Below are 17,685 nucleotides of genomic sequence, written 5' to 3'. Positions count from 1 at the left end.
TGGAAGATCAGGGAAGGTTTAAACGGAAACGTAAATAACAATTAAAGAAACATACTAAAAACGACAATTGAATTTTCCAAAAAAAACTATTCTTAGTTGGGAAATTTGTTATTATATAAAAAATGTTATTGTAGATGCTTTCAGAAATATGTGTTTCATAGTATTAGAATGTAGTATGCTGTATGAGGTCTGATCTCTTTGGTCTGTTTCACAAGTTTTGACACAAATATATGTTGGTGAAACAAAGTTCACGGGGTCATCTAGTAATATTAAAAAAATCTTTTATTTCGAAATAACTAATGTATAAGGAAATAAAAGCCGCAACGGTTTTAAATAAAACAGCATCTTCAACGGCGAATTTATTGCATTATTTATAAATCGTTTCGAGAGCTTTTAGCAATTCTGGTCAGTGAGAACTTTCGCACTCGCAAGGCATAACATATATTATTATAGAATATATTAATTATATATTCATTTATAGAACTATAACTACTTTTAATCCAATTTCCATTTAAATATAAATATACAGTGTCTCTTTTGTCACTATTATTTGAAGAATAATTGGGATTATTTTTCCGACCCAAATATCGGCCAATAGAATTGCACCATTCGACGTCACGTGGTACAACCTACATGGTATTATACTGATAATTTTTTGTGAAAATTTTCTCTGGTCGTTGCTTCAAGAAAAGTTATTAAGTAGTTGTTTTATTCATTATGAAATTCTTATTTGTTAACTGTACATTTCGTCTCATGGTGCAATTCTATTGGCCGACATTTGGGTCGGAAAAATAATCCCCCGAATACCACACGAGCTTCAAAATTATCGGGCATTTCCCGAATAATTTTGAAGCTCTTGTGGTATTATAAGTGAATAAACAAACGAGAATATATTTTATGGGCGGGAGGCAAACTAGCAGTCATCTTAAACTTAAAGTGCTTACCACCGCCCATGGACACCAGGAACTTTGCAAGTGCGTTGCCGGCCTTTAAGGCCTCATCTCATGAAGGCCTTTAAGTCGAAATGTATGTAAAATGATTGTGTTTGTATTTTCTTTATAAAATCAAATAAACGTTTTTTCTTTCTTTCTAAAACTGAAAACTTCATTAGTTTTTGTTAATTTTTTTTCTTATGCAAACGAAACCACGGTCAATGGCTGGTAATTTCATAAAAGTTATTTTACCAACTAAAACTGTCAAGTTCGTAACAGTCTATTGTGATAGAAACTAATTTGCAACTTGCTTTACATTACAAACGCAAAACTTTACCCCTTGAGACCAATTTGTTATATTCTATTTTGCATAAACCTTACAAATATTTATATTGTAACTGGCTTGTTTTAAATCAACAAGGAAATATCTATTAGTGTTACGGTAATGATAAAGTGCCATTTAGACGGTCCAAAGACTATTCAACTGGCAAGCTCTAAGCTAACTAAAAAAAACCTGTACGAATTACATTAGGTCCTTAAAATTGAAGTTTTTTCGTACTGGCCACTTTGACATCAAACATCTCCTCGTTGGTTAGGAATTCCAAATTCAATTTTTTACAGCTATACTCGTGCATTTGTTTTTCGAAAACCATGATTCATTTCAACTTCCCGTTTTACTTTTTTTCTTTGCATTTTATGTTTTATAAAATGGAAAACATGAGATCTCGTTGCTTACGAGTACGAGATCGATGCGGCAGTCGAAACCGCCTTCATAGATTTTATTGATTCCGAATTTTAGTAAAGTGATCAATGAACTACTTGTAAGATGGCAAACGTGCATAGATAGCAATGGTGCATACATTTGATACACACACACAATTTCATATGTAAGAACCTAATATATAAAACAAAATCTCGTTAGTTAACCCATTTTAACTCGAGAACGGCTGGATTTTTTATGATTGTTGTGTTTTTGGAGTCTTCGCCTGGAGTCGGTATTGATTTAAAAAAATGTACCGGTCGGGAAACCATCTGCTTTATTTGTTATTGCTTGATATCATGTGTCATGACGTATTAGTAATGAAAATAATTTATGTTATATTTAATATCTGCTCATTTGTTGACTGTTAGGTGTAACGAGGTTCGTCGGCTTGTTAGTAATAAATAGGATGCGCAATTAGGCCATAACATTACCGACCCAGTATGTCGTTAATAAATCAAGTCAAATCATTTATTCCAATTAGACCACCTAAAATTTTAAACGTTAAATAAAATATAAAGATGATTCTAGTTTCCCCTTCCAAAGAAACTTCCACACTTACTCTTTTAAAATAGGTTTTACAATACTTTGTATACATTAATAAAATAATTATATGTGAAGACAATTTACTCCTAGAATAAAACTACTATACTAAAATAGGCACAAAGAATTACTTACAAATTAAGCAGTGCAGCGGATAGGTCAAATAAATTATCGTAAATTGTGAAGACTAACTTCTACTACTACTACTACTAGGTAGTATCAATCTTTTTGACAATAGACAGATTAATAATGACTTTATTACTAATCAAAATTGTACACTCTTACAGCCAGATCTAGTCTATTGAAAGTAAAATTCTTAAAAAACAAGACTAAATCATTATTTTTTGACGGTCAAAGTCCAAAAATGCTCCCTGAAAAATAACAAAAATAAATTTAAACTAAGTTATGTATAGCAATTTTCTTATTATTAGCAGTTATCTAAATTACTTTTTTAGGAACACATCCGCCAATCCTGTGAAGACCGGCTGGATAGCCTGGTAACCAGTCGCTTAACCCTCGATGCTAAACGTCTTCAGCGGGATAGTGAACCCAGGGCCAGCCTGGAGAGAGAGAATCACACCAACGAAATGTTCAAGCAACAGAGAAAATTCTCACAACAGAAGATTAGAGTAAGCATAAACAAAATTATTATTACTGTACATTCATAAGTGTCATACTTTATAATTCGTAACCGAATAATTGGTAATAATTTGTTGCCGAGAATGTATATTTTAGTTGTAGTCTTTAAATTTAATAACAATAGACTTTTTCTGTTCGAGTTTCTGTTTCTAAACAAACTCAACAATAGATGTTTAGAGTAAATGGAAACTTGATACAAGTTTCAAAAGTACAAAGTAATTATACTAGTATTAATTATCATACGATTTCAGAAGTCTTAAGTTTTTTTTGGAAAAATCGCATTTTTTTTTCAATTGCATTACAATAACCAACATTATAAATATTAATAAGGCATCGTCCCTCCCTCCCTCTCTTGTTGATACGAGGCCTCCGCCTTACTGTTATCTAAACCTAATAAAAAGGAATCTTATATAATGCCACAGGAAAATTTACACTTGGAATTGATAGGACCGGTGTTTGGTTTATGTGAGTGGCGCCAAGTAAAGTAATAAATTGTCTACCAAATGCTGTCCTCAATTTTGGGACCGTATAAGTTTAAGTAAAATAAATAAATCAGTGGCGCTACAACCTCTTTAGGTCTTGGCCTCAGGTTTCTGAATCTGTTTCATGATCATTTTTAAATCTAATAGGCAAGTAGGTGATCAGCCTCCAGTGCCTGACACATGCCGTCGACTTTTTGGGTCTAAGACATGTCGGTTTCCTCACGATGTTTTCCTGCACCGTTCGAGCAAATGTTAAATGCGCACATAGAAAGAAATTCCATTGGTGCACAGCCGGGGATCGAACCTACGACCTCAGGTATGAGAGTCGCACGCTGAAGCCACTAGGCCAACACTGCTCTATAAGTTTAAGTATATTATTCTAAAACATTTGTACTATTTAACTCTAATACAATGACATTTTTATCTGAAGAATTAATAAATTCACAGCCAACCAGCATCGACTCCGACTTCATCCAAGAAACCCACCTCGACATGGAAGACGAACCTTGGAGACGAGATGTAGAAACGGAGACGGAAGAAGTAAAAATAGAACGCAACGGAAAGAGACGGAGTGACATCAGCAGAAGGGAGGAGTCGCTGAGGAAAAGGGAGGAGTCAAAGATGAGGGAAGAGGAGAGGAAAAGAGAGATAAGAGATGTGTCGGTCGGTGCACCGGATACAAAGGAGTCTGCCTGTCAGACCAGAGAGAGTTTATTTCAAGCCGAAACTGCTTTGAGTTCAGATGGTAAGTTCTTGTTTTTGTACAACTTTGTTCTAGGAGTAGTTTTAAGATCTTAAGCGTCCAGATGACGGGAAAATTTTTTCTGACTTTTCATAAGCCAATTATTATGCAAAAAAAAATTCTATATTCAATCTTTCTATTACTTAATCTTATATATCCAAAGGTTTTGACTATGTTTTATAATATGTAAAGATGTACTTTTTGTTTTTTTTTACTTATATATTGTACAGAATAATATATTAAAATCATAATATGTTACATTAGAAAACCGCTGTGCTTTTTATAAATGTCGAGGAACGCGTCAAATGCATATAAAAGTAGCTTTTCACCTTACTATTTATGTTGGTTAACGTTATCTAATAACTGACTGGTTATCCATTTATTAGCTGCGGTAGCAAATATGTAACCATAGCTTGTTTAAGAACGCGAAAGATGCATATAAAAGTAGTTTTTCATCTTCATTTTTATGTTGGTTGACGTTAAACTATCTAATAGCTGACTGGGTAGTCCATTTATTAGCCGCAGCAAATACCTCAACGTTATCTCACCATATACGTTGTTTGCTCTCGATGTACAGAACCGAACGCAAGTTAGATTAGGCTTAGGTTTCAGACACTCGCGCGTAAGTTTCTTTCATGTAATAAAACCAGTATTTAAACAACCTTTTATAATCTTTTCACTTTACTATCCTTAACAAGTACTAAAATCATAAAATGCATCGATTGTCTTAATTGCTACGATAGTAAAAGCGAATTTATTTTCAATAATTCTCTGTAGATAATCATAGCCGATGGTTTATAAGGCTTGATCCATATAATATAATTGATTTCTTTATTTAGGGTATGTTTCACAATGTACGGATAAGTTCTACATAAGTTCCAAATTTGCTATTTATTACTTATTGGTAGGATAAACACTATTGTTGCGTTTCACGACTGTCAGATAGCGCTATTCGTCATATAAAGTCCACCATAAGCTATGAGTCCGATGAATGTCAAAAAGCACAATTTATCTTACAAATAATTTATGTGTTGCATAGCTATTTGGTACTTTATTCATACATTGTGAAACAGACCCTTAGTGTTAAAATGCTGTCTAAGTAAGCGACTTCGCACTTAGAATATAACCTTTATAGGCTAAAGGTACATTTTTTTACGTTCATAAGTGTACATCAAGTTACCTATAGTAGGGGAGACCGGGTACAAAAGTAACACTTTGTACTTCACACTTGATTTGTGGCTAGGTTTTAATATTGTCATTAAATTAATATAACCAAATATAAATTCAGTTTATGTTCTTTACACTAGCAGCTCAATTTATGTTACTATGGTGTGTTTTATATGAATAACAGAGAGTCAAAAAAAAAACGTCAGTTGTTACTTTCGACCTGCCTACGTGGTGTGGGTCGAAAGTAACAAGAAGAAGAGGTTGGTAATTAATACAATATTATATGTTTCATCAACAAGTATTTATGTATATAAAGTAAAAATTCTGCATTCTGCATCCATCCACTAGCATTGCCAGCTCCGGCACAACCAACAGGACTCTCAAGTATCATGTGGTCTTGGAATTGTTTCAATGGGAATACGAAAAAAGGAGGTATGTGTCCTCCTTGAGCATTAATCGCAACAGCAACAGTTACTAATCTTCCATGTTCTGCTGAGGTTACTGCACCTACTTGTTTAGTTCCTTTTTGAGCAACAATCTTGCTAAGTTTTTGGACAGTGGACCCCTGTCTCATCCATATTCCAGATATCTTTTGGCTCAAATTTGTACCTATCCATTACCTCAGCAAGATTATCAAAAAATTTGCTCACATTATGTTCGTTGAAACTTTGAGATCTCAAAGAGAGGCTCGGGTGCCGTTTTAAAAAACCCGTCAATCATTCATTACCAGCCATTTGACTATCGTGCCACCTTTCAGAAAAAAATGTATCCGCCGCTTTTCTATACACTTATGTGTCGGTAGTTCCTCGTGTAGTTGTTCTTATGCGTTGTCGCGGCATTCTGTTGGAGTAAAGGTAATTAAATCATTACGGGGACAAAAGTAACATGTTACTTGTGTACCCATAGGACTATGTTACTTTTGTACCCTTCCTCATTTTTGTTGAAACATGAAATATAACCTAAAAACGGAACGTGCTAAACAAAAAAAAAATTAAACAATGTACAATCAATCTAATCAAAAATAGATATGCAAACATTCAGATTACTACCATCCTTTTACGACTATGTAAACATTAAATAACAAAATATTGAAAAACTTACTTTTGGTTTGTAAAACCACGTAGTCTCCTCTCACACAACCAAACAGTGCTTTAAGTACGTGAGGGGGGCGCTCTCAGCTATCGCCTGACGGCGGCGAAGCTGTGTTCGACCATTGGATGAATCTAGAGAGCATTTGTTACTTTCGACCCGCCGTTACTTGGGTCTCCCCTAATATATATATAAACTTTACATCAGAATAAGTTCCAGTTTCTAACTTCTATTTTGTACGAGTCGTATATTGGATATTTTCGAAATACAAAGCGCAAACTACAAGTTCTGTTACAAACTCGGTTTGATCGAGAACAACCTGCAATTGATCAATTTAGTTTGACAGAACACTGATAACTAATAGATACGATTTCATCTGTTACATTCATTTATGTACCGTTATATATCATTAATACGAAATATAATAACAAGTCGCTTATATAAATGATTTATTCGAATAGGCCAATCGATACCAAAAAAATTAAAAGTATTATATCAACGTCGATTCACAGTGGGAGTCGAAAATATAAATTTCGTTTTTTTTGTTCATTACAATTTTTTAAGTAAAACTACTTAATACAGCTCACTCTATTTAACTAAAATAGTCGTGCTACCATATCATATAGGTGTAGACTGTGTTTTCAATAAGTTTTCATACATATTTTGTATTATTATTTGTTAATATGTATTATAAAATAAGTTTCGCACTTATTATTTTTACTATACTATTTTAAGTTAGGCTGGAAGATATAGGTAGCTTAGTACCTACCGAAAAGACCACCCGTTGCACCTTGTTTTTTTTGTCTAATTCTTTTATATGTAATTATTATCTAATAGTAACTTTTGGGTCTAATATGTGTCGGTGTCTCCTATGTTTTCCTTCACCGTATGAGCAAATGTCAGATACGCTCATAAAAATAGGTAATTAGCCGTAGTGGGTCGGTAAGCCAAATATTTACTAGCCGAAAATCGAACATAAAGGCTATATTCGATTATATATACGTATATATGCGTATGCCACAGCGGCTGTAAACAATCATACAGCTAACAGCAGTTCTCGGAACCCTCATATAAGTTTGTAATCGACAAAGCGACAACACTCGCAATGAACTAGTGAATTGTTTGATGCAAACACTAGTTGCAATTTGGAACAAAAGATTTCATTTAACTTCATTTTAACTCGTAGGGTCGATGACCTAACAATTAATATTGCTGCTTAGCCATATAATATATATACTTTTAATGATAGTTATGACTATTGAATCACTATGATTATTTACCATTGAATAATTGTCAATTTATAGAAATATTGGCAAATCAAATAAACTACTAGTATTAACAGTTTTGAACCGATTTGACATTCACGTTGGTAATTTAAAAGCGCTATCTATATCTATATATTATAAACTTAAAGTATAGAAAACACCAAACACCAAAAATCCTTGGTGCGTAAAAGACTACAAAAGAGTTAAAAATAAATACAATCAATACAAAAAAAACGAAACGAAAACATTACAACAAACAGAGAGAAAAATAAAACGTTTTTATTCCTTATACATAATATTACATGAATCCAAAATTTATTGAGCCAAGCTATCGCATCCCAGTTGGGCTAAAAATACCTTTTACCTTTGCAATTTATGGCTGGCAAATAAGCAAATTTTTAATAAAAACTATTTGATACATTCTCTAACTCATATCCGATGTTTCGAATCGATAAAAATGTTATTTGTCGAAGCCAATGTTCCGTGGTAAGCTGTCATCAGGCGTTCGGGGAACGAGAACAATAAAAGATAACTTCACGAGTTATCTTTAGACTTATCTTTGGGGATTTGTGATATCGGGACTTGCTTATCGGGTTTACATTAGATGCCGGGAGGGTTGTGATCCAAAATTTATCTCTAGAATTTTTTTTGGTAAGGTAATAAGTAGTCCCGACTAAACAAGCAACTAAATTTTATATATTACTAGCAGATTCGGCCAAGCTTTGCTGTGGCTAAAGTTTTTGTTATATTACATAGTAGTAAACTATTCAAGGGAAATGGTAGGAAAACACCAGTCATGCTTTTTTGGTGGTTATGCTAATAAATTGTACCTTATGTGAAACGTTGGTACTTTCAACACAGCACCATCTGTTAGAATTGTGACTATCAAATAATAAACAAATATTTTGCAATAAAATAATATTGCGGGTATATATTGAGATGTAAGCTATCCTATCTTTTAAGTTGGATCAAACTACACACGGTGTGCAAATGATACCGAAGCCCATAGACACACCGCCAGAAAGCTTACAAGTTTCCGGCCTTTGCAGAATTGATAAACTCTAACTGGAAAATTTTGAGGCATTGCACGACATTTAAAAGGACTAACCTCCTATAGAATAATTAGGGTGAGATTCGAGACTTAGCTAGTATGACTAGTAAAATGTACCTATGTCAAAAACGTAGTGCATTTTGATAAAAAGAACACCCGTTGCACCTTGTTTTTTTTGTCTAATTCTTTTATATGTAATTATTATCTAATAGTAACTTTTGGGTCTAATATGTGTCGGTGTCTCCTATGTTTTCCTTCACCGTATGAGCAAATGTCAGATACGCTCATAAAAATAGGTAATTAGCCGTAGTGGGTCGGTAAGCCAAATATTTACTAGCCGAAAATCGAACATAAAGGCTATATTCGATTATATATACGTATATATGCGTATGCCACAGCGGCTGTAAACAATCATACAGCTAACAGCAGTTCTCGGAACCCTCATATAAGTTTGTAATCGACAAAGCGACAACACTCGCAATGAACTAGTGAATTGTTTGATGCAAACACTAGTTGCAATTTGGAACAAAAGATTTCATTTAACTTCATTTTAACTCGTAGGGTCGATGACCTAACAATTAATATTGCTGCTTAGCCATATAATATATATACTTTTAATGATAGTTATGACTATTGAATCACTATGATTATTTACCATTGAATAATTGTCAATTTATAGAAATATTGGCAAATCAAATAAACTACTAGTATTAACAGTTTTGAACCGATTTGACATTCACGTTGGTAATTTAAAAGCGCTATCTATATCTATATATTATAAACTTAAAGTATAGAAAACACCAAACACCAAAAATCCTTGGTGCGTAAAAGACTACAAAAGAGTTAAAAATAAATACAATCAATACAAAAAAAACGAAACGAAAACATTACAACAAACAGAGAGAAAAATAAAACGTTTTTATTCCTTATACATAATATTACATGAATCCAAAATTTATTGAGCCAAGCTATCGCATCCCAGTTGGGCTAAAAATACCTTTTACCTTTGCAATTTATGGCTGGCAAATAAGCAAATTTTTAATAAAAACTATTTGATACATTCTCTAACTCATATCCGATGTTTCGAATCGATAAAAATGTTATTTGTCGAAGCCAATGTTCCGTGGTAAGCTGTCATCAGGCGTTCGGGGAACGAGAACAATAAAAGATAACTTCACGAGTTATCTTTAGACTTATCTTTGGGGATTTGTGATATCGGGACTTGCTTATCGGGTTTACATTAGATGCCGGGAGGGTTGTGATCCAAAATTTATCTCTAGAATTTTTTTTGGTAAGGTAATAAGTAGTCCCGACTAAACAAGCAACTAAATTTTATATATTACTAGCAGATTCGGCCAAGCTTTGCTGTGGCTAAAGTTTTTGTTATATTACATAGTAGTAAACTATTCAAGGGAAATGGTAGGAAAACACCAGTCATGCTTTTTTGGTGGTTATGCTAATAAATTGTACCTTATGTGAAACGTTGGTACTTTCAACACAGCACCATCTGTTAGAATTGTGACTATCAAATAATAAACAAATATTTTGCAATAAAATAATATTGCGGGTATATATTGAGATGTAAGCTATCCTATCTTTTAAGTTGGATCAAACTACACACGGTGTGCAAATGATACCGAAGCCCATAGACACACCGCCAGAAAGCTTACAAGTTTCCGGCCTTTGCAGAATTGATAAACTCTAACTGGAAAATTTTGAGGCATTGCACGACATTTAAAAGGACTAACCTCCTATAGAATAATTAGGGTGAGATTCGAGACTTAGCTAGTATGACTAGTAAAATGTACCTATGTCAAAAACGTAGTGCATTTTGATAAAAAGGGTTTCACGCTGAGTTTTACCCTGACACTCTAAGAAAAGCATTTCCAAAATTATAAACATTAATAGTAGTATTTATTAAAATATTTCTTATAAATAATTTTGACATATACATCGCAAAAGCTTTCTTAGGACGCGCAGCTTCCGGGTTCAAAATCGCGTTAAAAAGCTTTTAGCGGAATACGATTTTAATGGATAGAAATGAAATCAGGCATTTAGCAGAACCGTTTGATTTTAGTACATTTTTGAATTTACTTTTCAAGATTGACTTCTCTTAACAGTTATTGGTGCTTAAGAGTTTTTTTCACTTTCACATATTATATGACTTATTATTAACCTAATACTCAGCCATACTAAACCAGATATGTAAAAAAGGTTTTTACTGCACCTATTTCGATTTCTTAGGGTTTAGCTTCGAATATTTTCGTCTTTACAAGCCTCTATACAGAGAACTGATGTTGCACACAACATTGAAATTTCCATTGTAAAAGTAATGTAACATAATAATAAATAATAAATAAATCCTTTATTTGCCATGATAGTGGTACAAAATAAAAAAAAATCGAACAACAAGAAAAGTCCGCACAATCAGCCATACATAAACAGGCATGCAAATGTCATAATAAGAAGTCAAGTCAAGAATGAGTAATTGTTAAACTTTGTTCTAAATATTCGGTCACGCTATAAAAACACCTTGACTTTAAAAACCTAATGTTCCTTTCGTAAGTATTTATATCCTTAATTATCTCCTCCACTTTTTGATTTAGAATACTCATGAAATTCCTTCGCAGAGATCGATGTTTGTTAAGTCAAAATTTATGTCACTCGCCAAAATTATACAAACCTTGGCGACAGGGCAAAGCCCCTATTAATAAAAGACAGTTCCCTTCAGTATTGGGAGCAATAGCACAGCATTGACACGGTAGCCTAGTTCGTAGAGTGACAAAGTGCGAGTTATCCCAGCCAAGACGAGCGTCTCTAGGTTTAATTAATATATGTATTTGGTATTTAGAAATATTATCATCTTGAACCATTTTCTTTAGTTTCGCTTGGATTAAACACATTTTCAAAGTAGAAGAACCGACGGAGAGACGCATCTCTGTATTTTTTTTTTGTTATTTTTTTTTAACTCGGAGCCGAATACATGGTCGAAATTAATCACAGCGCCATATAGCTCAGGCTGTAGCTTCGATACCCCGGGAAGCAATTATTTATTATTTAATTATTATTATTATTATTTTTATTTATTATTTTTATTTAATTTTTTATTTTTAGCTTTAAATCTAAACTTCAATAATATAATTTCCTGAAATTTTAGCTTTATAAAATATTGTATAACACGGTAAAATTCAATCAAAATTCAATTCCGTTATTTGAGAATAAATATGTCTTTTTTAAACCTACAGAAAATAAATCGAAATCAATATTATTCCATTTCATTAGACAAAGGACCTGAATATCAATCAAGTACCCTCAGATAATTTCAAATATTATAAGCTCCTTTGATTTGCGCAATTTACCGTCTTTAATTTGCTTTTTCATTTATTTCACATTTTTATAATAAAATTACAAAATAAAAATCTGTTTCATGATGGTTTGTTAATCTAATTGGCAAGGGGTGATCAGCCTCCTGTGCCTGACGACTATTTGGGTTTAGACCCAAAGACGGCTAAGGCAAGCCGGTTTCCTCACGATGTTTTCCTTCACCATAGGCGCGAGTGTTCATTGCGCACATAGACAGAAATTTCATTGGTGCACAGCCGGGGCTCAAACCTATGACCTCAGGGATGAGAGTCGCACACTGAAGCCACTAGGCCAACACTGCTACAATTAATAAAATTTACTTATTCATTTTAGTAGTATACCAAATTGTATTTCTCAAGTTAAACTTTTATAATAAACCAAACTTCTATTTTGCAGGTTCTGGAACCACAAATAGCCGAGGCTTTTCAACGTTCGGTTATTCCGGGGCTACTATAGTTAGGCCTTCGCCACCAGCGCCCACTAACACGTCACAGATTACAATAGAGCTTCTAAGACAGGCCACACCCCAAGAAACCAAATTACGTACGTATTGTTACGTTTACGTGTTGTATTGTATACGTATTGCTAAATATAATTTGGTTTGACTATCCTTCAATATGGCAGTTTCAGACGTGTCGTGACCTTACCAAGGATGAGAAGTAATATTCCTTTTGATCCTATATTCATAAAAAGTAGTTTGGAGAAGCAAAAAAGATTTTCTTATTGTTAATTAAAAGTAAAATGAATTTACATTAATACAAGATTCATATCAATGCATCTTAATATATACAAAAAATATTCGCAAAGGAATCAAAACTCGACAAATTGCAATTTCCTTTCATCATTTTGATTGAAGCAGCTTCCCTTTTCATTGAAAACAGGAAGATTCTAGCGGAAAAATCCCTATATTTCTAAATTATCAAAGTTCACACCTAATTGAAAATGGACCTATTATATAAAAATATTGCACAATTTTAGTCAATTTAAATTTGCTTGATCAAAGATGTTGTTTACCGAACATATACAAATGTGTATGAACAAAGTGTTTATTGGTAAGTCTTCTGTACTCGAGAACGAACCTAGTACAAACTCGAACCGCTAATACATACGCGAACATTACATAGCAGTCCGCCAAGGAATATTACTGGATTATCGATAATGGAAGTTATCATGTGGAGGCATTTTCATTTTGTATTACGCATAACAAAAATACGCTTTTTTCCTATCGCAATAGATTAAGATTAAATTATTACTTTTGTGACTACAAATGACTAAAAACTGCTTTGAAACCTTCACAAACATACACATCAATAAGAAAGCTTTTTCGGATAAAATTGTAATCCTTTCCCTTTTATTGATAAACATTATATAAGCCCCTGTAGCTATTGAATTTTGTCTCTCTCGTGTAACATGAATAAATAAATATAACAATATTCCTTGACAAATTCTAGTTAAACTCATAAATATCCTAATAAATTTGATACTTGATTATCAATATTAAATGTTTCTATTTAAATTTATTGGTTTAATATAATCGCAAATAAAAATTAATTATCAAATCGTAATTATTTTAAGGGCCCAAATAGGTTTTGAATTTTATCTCTCTCGTAAAACATTGTAAATAAATAAACATAACAAAATATTCCTTAACTTGTGGTCATACGGATAATTATTTAAGAAAAAACTTTTTACCCGAATTAAAGTTATGTATTATTATAAATTTACAATTATTTAACATAATTTTAAATTTATCCGACGTTTCGCGTGCTTTACAGCGTGCGTTGTCACGGTGACAAATCAAAGACAATACTATATAATTCAAATCTAAAAAGAGGTTTGGTTCTAAAAACCATTACAATTATTTATTAAGTTTAAAGAAACTTCAAAAGGTCTAGTTTTTGCTTTCTAAAAAACATTATAACTATTTATAAGGTTCATAAAAACAATCTTACAGTGCTCACAACATTCGCTGGTATTGTTTCATTACAAAATCAAAGGAACTCTCTCCAAAACATTATAAAGCAAAATTATGTAGCTATTATAAATCACTGCCTTAATATAAAGCGACCCATGGATATGTTTTATTCCGTTTAATGTATCGTGGGCTATAATCCTATTAGGTGCGCCTGTAAGCCCATATTGAGATAGTTTTAATCCGAGTAATAGCTCTGCTGTTTTAACTGGCGCGCTAACTTATATAGTTTTGATATTATATCGTTAAAATATTTGTGCTTTACTATTCAATTCTATTACTAAGCTTTAGGACTAAACTGTTTCTATTTATGTACCACGAATAATAGTCATTACTAATAAATTTAGTCTAGCTAGAGTTTTTAGCTGCGGAGATATTTTTAGGTGGTTTAACTTAAGAAGAGCGTTTTTTAGATTAAACATGATGTGCTTTCTTATATATCAATATCAAAAGTGGTTGCATAAAAAACAACCTAAACTCCAAGTTTGCCGACAATGATGTATCGTATAACGTCCTCATTCATCATCAGGTCATTTTAACACGTCCAAAACTTTCTATAGCTTTGCAGTGGATTTATTATGTAATATTTACAGAAAAGAAAATCAACGACCGCCGTCCAATGAGCACTGAGACCACGCGATCCGCGCCTGACGTCATCATAGTCTCAAAACCGGTTCGCTGAGGATGACCGTCGGGGCCCCACCCCGGGGCCCCGACACCCCCCTGGTACTCCCCCCCGCAGGAAGCCCGCACCTGCCCCGAGGGACAGCCCTGCAAGAGTGCGTTTGACATTTGTGACGGTTATTACAGCCAGTACTTCAACGACGGACCAATATACGAGTATTGCATGAATAGTGATTGCAAATCGAAAACACTGCCACGTAATTTTTCATCTGTAGATTGTAAGAGGAATAGGAGTGTGTGTTTCTATGGAGTGGACGATACGCCTAGGAAGAAGACGTTTGTGGTTCGCGCGGACATCGAACCTAGATAACAATAGATTAGGGTGATGCCACGAGTGTTTGGTTACGGAACTGAAAGATATTATTTTCTAATTAAGTAAGTATAAAGCCAATTTATTTATTATGAATAACTTTAATCGTACCCCAAATATAATAACTGTTTTCCTTTCAAATAACTGTATTCAAACAGTAATATTATAGGCCAAATTTTTATTATTGTATAAAAATACACGTTGATTGGTTGTTATTTTGTATTCAAACCTTTAATGTAAATAAATGATAATTTGACTGTACATAAGATGTTAATTTTATTACATATAAATTATTAAATCTCTGACAATTATTATGAATAATCCAAGTATGTAATAAATACTCGTGGTAAATAATATAGGTGTAGGACGCTTTGAAATTTTAAAATTACAGCTATATTAGATTGTTGTTTTTTGTGTTTTTAATAAATCCATGAATTTTTAATACCAGTATTATTTTTAATACCTTCTCGTTACGAGCTGTCTTAATATGAGATGAAACAACGCTTAATGCCAGGCCTCTTGCCTGTTTTTCCTATGTCTTTAAATAATTTTTTTTTAAATATGTTCAATGAAAAATTTAAAGTATTTCTGGAGTATTGCTATCCCCAGTCTAACACTATCCTAGACAGAAAAGTTTATTCTGCGGTTGAAACCCCGTACTTAATTGTATCAGGATGGCAGATATAGCAAGTTCATTTCGGAGATACGTCTAAATGAGGACACAATTTATTGCATCTGTGTGACACAATGGCATCAAATTTACTAAAACTTTTTAAAGACAATAAGACAATTACTTATTCAGTTAGTAATCAAGGACCATGTAAGTCAAACGACGACTCTACCCCTAAAAGCCTATTATCTTTTCCAAATTGTTCTCGACTTCAGATTGAATCAAAAATATCACAAAGGGTTAACTTTTAATTTTACTTCAAAGGGAAAACTTTTTGAATTCGAGATATGTCTAAGGATGTTGTAATCAACATGTTTTAGCTTCTGATAAATCATTATCTATATTCAGTATTGTACGCAATCTACACTTCTATATAAAGGAGAAAGATATGTATTTGTTTTTAACGTTGTTATTCGTTTTTAAAAATATACTCAAAATTAATGGGCCGATTGCAATAATTTTTCATTATAGTACATTATTCTTGAGTGGCATAGGCTACTCGTATAATAATAATAATAATAATAATAAGCCTTTTTATTTCCTGTTTTACAATAGTTGGTAGTTGTTATATTAAAGTAACCAAAAATATTGATTTTGTTAGTAGGGGTAGGGTGTTCAATACCACCGCACTTTTTTGACGATACTAATTATTTAGGAGTCTCGGAGGACCTTCATTGGAATACCTCCAAGTGAGTTTTGCTACGGAAACGCGTCTAAATATTTTTACAAAAATATTTAGACGTTATAGTTATAAGAGATGTGACGTTCACTTTAAAAAATCGTGTTTTTAATTTATCGATTGTTAATAATCGTTTTTTTTATTTTTCGATTATTTCCTCATTTTTGAAATTTAAAGTTATAGAATAATCAACATTGAAATTAACCTAATTTCGTGTTGATAGATTATAGGGTTCCGAAATTTTTTGAAATAATCTATACCTACTCGTCTGTATTTCCTAATTAGTACTTGTATTTCATTGTTTGCAACTTTCTATATTATTAAATTTTTACTAGAATACAGTGTTTACTTTAATATCCAAAAAGTACCCAAAACCGAATCAGAGCACCCCACTATCCACGTGGTCTTGTCTGTCTTACCCCTAGAGTGTATATAAATAATCGGAGGCGCGGAGGAAGAGCAGCCTCCGCAACCTCGGCTTTTTGGTCGCCTTCGGCTTTCATAATGCCTGTGCTTTGTTACGCAAGGGTGGAGGGGCTGCATTTTCCGTAGCGCCGGAGCTGTCCAAAAAACAAATATTATTTAGATCGGTTAGGTTAGGTTAGTATATGAATATACCAAGAAGCCGGGTTGGGGAGGATTGAATTAACAATTATTATTTAGATCGGAGCTGTCTATCTGTCTGTCTGTGTCTGTCTGTCTGTAAGGGGGCCATCGCATTTTACGACCTTGATCCCCACACTTCCCGCGCCAATCACACTTGCCCAGGCGCGGGGGCCCGTAATCGGGTTTCCCCAGGTGAAAAAAAAAAATTTTTTTTAATATTTAGACGCGTTTCCGTAGCAAAACTCACTTGGAGGTGTTCCAATGAAGGTCCCCCGAGACTCCTAAATAATTAGTATCGTCAAAAAAGTGCGGTGGTATTCAACACTATTACCCTAAAACTAGTTTGTTTATTTATAAATATAAAATAAAGTGTACTTTTTCAATCGTTTAAAAATGGAATAGGTCAATCCAGCAATCCTCTGATGATCTCCTATGATGAAACTTAGCAGCAAGTAATCCGAACAACTTCACTGAACACCCTCCATGGTAAATGCGGTAGAAGATGCAAAGAGATCCCATATCTCTAGGCAACGCCAAGCCGCTTAAGCCGCTCGACAAGTGTGAATCGCTCTTCGTTGAACACGATCAAGTGGAAGGAGCTGGTACTGGGGAGGTTCCGCCCAGAGGTGAATATAGTATTCCTATGTGGAGCCGAATCTGGGCTTTTTAGAGTTACAAGCGGAGTGAAGTACCGTCTCGCCTTGCTGACCACACCAAGCTTCTTAGAGGCC

At 33.4% G+C, this 17,685-nt stretch overlaps 1 protein-coding gene across 1 annotated transcript in view; it reads left to right on the top strand.

The window, feature by feature from the left end:
- LOC125050116 overlaps positions 1-15,387 on the top strand; it is a 152,698-nt gene extending 137,311 nt beyond the window's left edge. The window contains exons 12-15 of the mRNA XM_047649729.1: positions 2,691-2,864; positions 3,804-4,101; positions 12,430-12,576; positions 14,599-15,387. Coding sequence (XP_047505685.1) covers positions 2,691-2,864; positions 3,804-4,101; positions 12,430-12,576; positions 14,599-14,687 — 708 coding nt within the window. The 3' untranslated portion in view covers positions 14,688-15,387. The remainder of the gene's footprint in view (positions 1-2,690; positions 2,865-3,803; positions 4,102-12,429; positions 12,577-14,598) is intronic.
- The last annotated feature ends 2,298 nt before the right edge of the window (positions 15,388-17,685 follow it).

This window comes from Pieris napi, chromosome 6 (assembly GCF_905475465.1).
Source record: "Pieris napi chromosome 6, ilPieNapi1.2, whole genome shotgun sequence".
NCBI classification, from domain to species: domain Eukaryota; kingdom Metazoa; phylum Arthropoda; class Insecta; order Lepidoptera; family Pieridae; genus Pieris; species Pieris napi.
Note: the sequence above shows the minus strand (reverse complement) of the source record. Positions and strands in the feature narration are given on the sequence as shown.